The 5,181-nt window shown below is 47.1% G+C and overlaps 1 protein-coding gene across 1 annotated transcript in view; it reads left to right on the top strand.

Annotated features, from left to right (window-relative positions):
- Positions 1-5,181, top strand: part of sntb2 (syntrophin, beta 2) — a 29,224-nt gene that overhangs the window by 12,629 nt on the left and 11,414 nt on the right. Inside the window, exons 2-3 of the mRNA XM_008296797.1 lie at positions 2,436-2,661; positions 4,414-4,624. Coding sequence (XP_008295019.1) covers positions 2,436-2,661; positions 4,414-4,624 — 437 coding nt within the window. The remainder of the gene's footprint in view (positions 1-2,435; positions 2,662-4,413; positions 4,625-5,181) is intronic.

Here is a 5,181-nt window from a genome sequence, read left to right as displayed (position 1 = left end):
TGCTGCATGTTTTTCCGTTCAGCTCCTCCACACGGAGCCTCCCGGTCCTGAGCTCTGCGCCTGCATACCTTCACCAGCACAATATCTGCGTCTGGATTCAAGAATGAGCTCACCGTCCTCAGAGCCTCGTCTCAGGTTTCACAGACCCACTCACCGGCCAACACACACCGACGCACTCGTTTCTCATGTCCACACGCCGGCCGTGCACGCTCCCGCCGCGTGCACGTGACGAAAACAGCGAGGAGGCGGACGAAGCCGAAGCACCAAATTTGGAGTCCGTCGCTTCGGAGGCCTTTTCTTTGCACAAACAGCCGAAGCTCACAGCTGCACGGCGTGTTGTTCAGATCATTTCACTCAGGAGGCCACTCTGAGCTCCTCCAACACGCAGCAGGAGCAGCTCCAGCTCCGGTTCTGGGCCAGAAAGCCATCCGTCGGCTAATTAGTTCAAGCTTGGGCCCGGACAGAGTCTCACGCTGAGAGAGTCGAGTCGCAGTTTGGAGAAGTTTGGACCGTAACTGGGCCCCAAAGTGTTTTTAAAGCAGATTGAATGCTGACTTCTCTCTGAAAACATCCCATAGTGTTGCTCTGCGGTTTGGTTTCCAGCCTGCTGCTGGCTGGACTCCCACACATGCTCAGACCATCAGCAGATCTTCAGCAGCTGCTCGGCTTCACGCTGCAGCACAGCTCTGTTTGTTTTATTAGAGGAAGATAAGATCTCTGATATCTGCAGAGATCTGACGTCGTCTGTCCGGCAACATGCAGCGTTCAGAGCCACAAGTCATTTAAATAAAGTCCAATAAAACTTTATGGCTCAGGATTTGGCTTGTTCCGCTTTGGAGCTGCGACTTATGATCACTTTTATTTCTAATATAACATTTGGTCTCAAACACTGTCTATGAAAAGTGTTGAAGCAGCAGTCCAAAACCAAAATACATGAAGACCGACGATAGAACGGCGACAGAGGACAGAAACAAACGAATAAATGTGAAGATCTGCCACCAGATGATGTAAAATAAACATGAAACATTCACAGCATCACTTCAATTAACTATAATTAATCATTACACCCTGATAGTTCACCAGCAAAGCGGAGCCAGAAAATATACAATATGCCCATTTAAAAAAGAAAAGAAATATCTTAGTTATATATGAGAACCGTTTGGATCCGTCTGTCTAACAGTGTTGTCCATCTATCTCACCAGTTCACTTCTCATCATCAGCGTTTTAGCTCAAAGGACATTTTTACCTTCAGGTTTTTGTTTTTAGTTTCTGAGATTTTGTCGTTTAAATGCAAACATGAGAATAAAGCTGCTGAAGGAGAGTCAGCTGGTTCATGAAGCTGAAATTTAAATTTAAAAACATCTTTATGAATATTATCTTTATGCTATGAAGATGAGCAGCTATCTTGATAAATGTTTTGTCTTTTCTGAGATGGAAGAACCTCAACAGGAGTGTTGTTGGTCCACTGTGACCGTCTCCGTGATCCTCCTCCTGTTTGCTCTCCTTTGTGGTTGTTGTTTGCGTTCTTGTCTTCTTTGCAAAGCGTCTTGAAGAGCGCCATCTGCTGACGAGTGATCTCTGCAGCTCATTTATTCAGATGATGTTGGACAGCTTGAAGACAAACCCTGTGAATGAACCGTCTCAGCGTGCAGCTGGATCAGGACGGCGTTCTGCCACTTTAGCTTCTGATTAGTTTTACGGTTTTTTACGAAATCAACGAAAACTGTGTTAAAAGTCTCCATTGAAATGAACAGGAAGTGAACGGGACAGCTGCCAGAACCAGAACCATGTGTGGACCCTGTGGAAGGTTTTCCAGCAGAACCTTCATTCACAGGTTCAACAGTCAGAAGACTTTAAATGATATTCGTCTAAATCTGTGTTTTAATATCTTTTGTGGTTTTTATGGAGTCACGCTTTAAGTCTGATAAAGTTCCTGTTTCATCAGCCGGGTTCTGGACTGAAGCCCAGTGAGCAGGTCTCCGTCTCTTCTCCTCTGATGAGCTGATCCAACATACAAGTGTGTGGTTCTGTCCTCGTCCACCTGCAGCGTTTATATTCACCCATAAACCAGCTCAGAGAGTCGACCAGAACCCTCTGAGTCGGGTCTAGACCAGAACCAGGCCTCTGACCTGCTGCCCAATCTGCATAAAACCCAGAACGGACCTGAACCCACTTCAGAACGTTCAGGACCAGGTGCTGCTTCACACCTGGGAGGATTTCTGAGGCTCTGATGCTCAGCTGCTGATTGGCTGATTGATGCCCTTTCAAAGTAAAAGCTCAAAGATGTTAACGGTGCTGATCAGGGTTCATGAAACGTGCTGGCTTTTCAAAATAAAACGTTCTTTATAAATGAGACCTTGTGTGTGATTGTAGCTGTAACGCTCCACATCTGTCCAGACGTGTGTCCATCAGCTGATGGTGTCGTCTCTCCACAGTGAAGTACATCCGTGAGGTCTCTCCGCTCTTCAAGAAGCCGTCGCTGGTGGCCGACCTGCCGTGGGACGCCGTCCGGCCTCAGTCTCCCAGCTACAGCGGCAGCGAGGACTCGGGCTCCCCCAAACACAGCAGCAGCTCGGCGCCGTCGTCCAAAGACCGGAAGGTGATCAGCCTGAAGATGTGCTTCATCAGCAGGAACCTCACCATGCCGGACCTGGAGAACAGGTGTGTGTGTGTGTGTGTGTGTGGAATACCTGAGCACGTGGGAGTTCAGGTGTGGCTGATGTGTAATTACTCCTGCCTCCTGCTCATTAGATCGGAATGTTTGCTCAGTGAGAGTTGGAGTCGTGTCCGTACAGAAGCTCTTCTGTGTTTGTTCAAGTGGAATCAGAAGATGAACCTGGATCCAGCAGCAGCTCCACTGTACGCTCAGCGCTCCTCCTCCGGGACTGACCAGGAAAGACCTGGAGAGGGTTTGGGTCAGAGGTTAGAGGACGGAGATCAGGAGGAACACGGAGTAGATCTGCTCATTGTTTTAACGTGAGAGTCGGTCAGGGTTCTTCAGATCGTTCCTCCAGGTTCAGGCGAGTCGTCGAGGACTTTGGTTTACAGCTTCGTTCTGTTTCCGGATCAGACTGATGGCGGTCATGACGGATCAGACAGACCAGTAGCTGATATCTGGAGCTGATCATGTGCAGTAAAGAACAGCAGTTAATCCACCTGCTTCAATAGAACAGAGAATCTGAACAGCAGTCGGACGTCTGCTGAGTTTAAATGTGATTCACTGTTTTCATCATTAAGCTGCTGCCTGTCTGACATCACGGCACAACTTTCTCAGGTTGTTTTAAACGTTCTATTCACGTTCTATATGTAAACATAGATTTAAAACAGATTTCAAGCAGAGCGAGTGCAGCTCCGAATGCTTCACCAGTGATTCGGTTAACGACGTATGTCAGAGACACCAGCTCAGATGTTAAAGATGAAACGAGCACCAGAGGACAAATACTCTGATTACAGTCAAATGTTAATGAAGTAAAACGGAATAAAAACAATAAAATAAGTGCAAACACTGAAAAGGCTGAAGTTCTAAAACATGATTTATTATGATGAGTATTTTCCTCTTTCACCTCTGAGCTGTTTTTACTTCAGTTCTGTCGTAGCTGTGAAGCTGAACTCACTCTGGTCCCGTCAGCAGGTCGCTGAGGTCTGGAAACCTGAAAACACCGTCAGTCTGAGAGCAAACACAAGGAGTGGCTGCTGTGAGCCTCGTTATGGATCCATCACAGAGAAGATTCACACATTAGAGCAGCTCAGAGGACAGAAGTGAAGCAAGATGAACAAAAAAGCCAAAGCAGAGGGTCGGACAGATGCTCGCTGTGCTGCTGTCTGGAGCAACAGAAGACATGCAGACGTACACGTCGGTATTCGTTAGATGTAGATAAACTTTAATGATCCAGAAGGGAGACTGATTTATCACAGTATAGCGCACAAAATAAATGATTATAAAAGAATATAGACCAAAAACAAGCAGGAAAAAGGAAAACAGAACTTTACATTCCTCTTATGTGAATATTTACACTGAATGTTTGTGTCTCAGCTGCCAGTTAAAGTGCATTAAGCAAAAAAACAATTAAATTAAAACAATTAGAATCTACTTTTCAAAAGTGTGTCCAGCACAACAGAAAACAGGTTTGGATTTGGTTCCATGACCAGTGTGAACGTTCTCCTTTACATGAGTCGTGTGATGAGCGAGCGTTCGTTAGGAATCGTGAGTAAACTTGTGATGCTTCCATTTCTGAGGCTCCATATCTCAGAGGCCGTTTGTGTCGTCCTCATTAAAACCTCTCATATTGGACGATGCAACACATTTGTGTTGTAGACCCTGTGTGTTTGACGGAGATGCTCTGAGGCGTTAACGTTTCCTCTCAGGAACCTTGCAGTAGACTCGGTGTAACCTCCTGGTGTCGCCCCCTGCAGGCTGCTGGAGCTCCACTCTCCGGACGGCCAGCACACGGTGGTGCTCCGCTGCAAGGACGGGCCGTCGGCCAACTCCTGGTTCACCGCCGTCCACACCAACATCGCCGCCCTGCTGCCCCAGACCCTGGCCCACATCAACGCCTACCTGGGGGCCTCGTCCTCGGCCTCCACCCACCCCCACCTCAAGCACATCGGCTGGCTGGCCGAGCAGGTAGCTGCAGCCGGACGACGTCCTGCTCAGGATTCACGCTGATGTTCACGTGTTAGGCTGTGCAGCAGGACGGAGTCAGAATAACACCAGCAGTGGAGTCTGCTGATGGACAGCAGCTCCAGCGCTCTGAATAACATGAGACATGGTTTCAGGCTGCAGCATTCTTCATGTTTACTTCATCAGAGTAAAGATCAGGAGCTCCTCCACATGTGTAGCTGAGGTAGCTTAGCACAAACCCTGGATCAGTCTGAGGATCCTAAAAAGTCTTAAAAGGTCTTAAAGGATCATTGCGGCTTATTTGAACCTCCTGTTTGCTGTTATCGTGTGTGCTGGGTCTCTGATCATCCTGACATCACACCAATCAGCTTCCTGCTGCTTCCAAAACAAAAAGGAAACGTTTTTACAGGAAGTAGTTTTTGGTTTTAGTCTGATGGAATAAAAAGAGAAAGAAATGAGCCGCCTGGATCATTAGCATCAACAACAATGAATCAGCAACAAAACAAATGACATGAAAGCTTTTCTGTTTTTTTAAAATATTTTTTTGGGCTTATTGCCTT

The sequence above is a fragment of the Stegastes partitus genome, unplaced genomic scaffold (genome assembly GCF_000690725.1).
Source record: "Stegastes partitus isolate 25-593 unplaced genomic scaffold, Stegastes_partitus-1.0.2 Scaffold1152, whole genome shotgun sequence".
NCBI classification, from domain to species: Eukaryota; Metazoa; Chordata; class Actinopteri; family Pomacentridae; genus Stegastes; species Stegastes partitus.
Note: the sequence above shows the minus strand (reverse complement) of the source record. Positions and strands in the feature narration are given on the sequence as shown.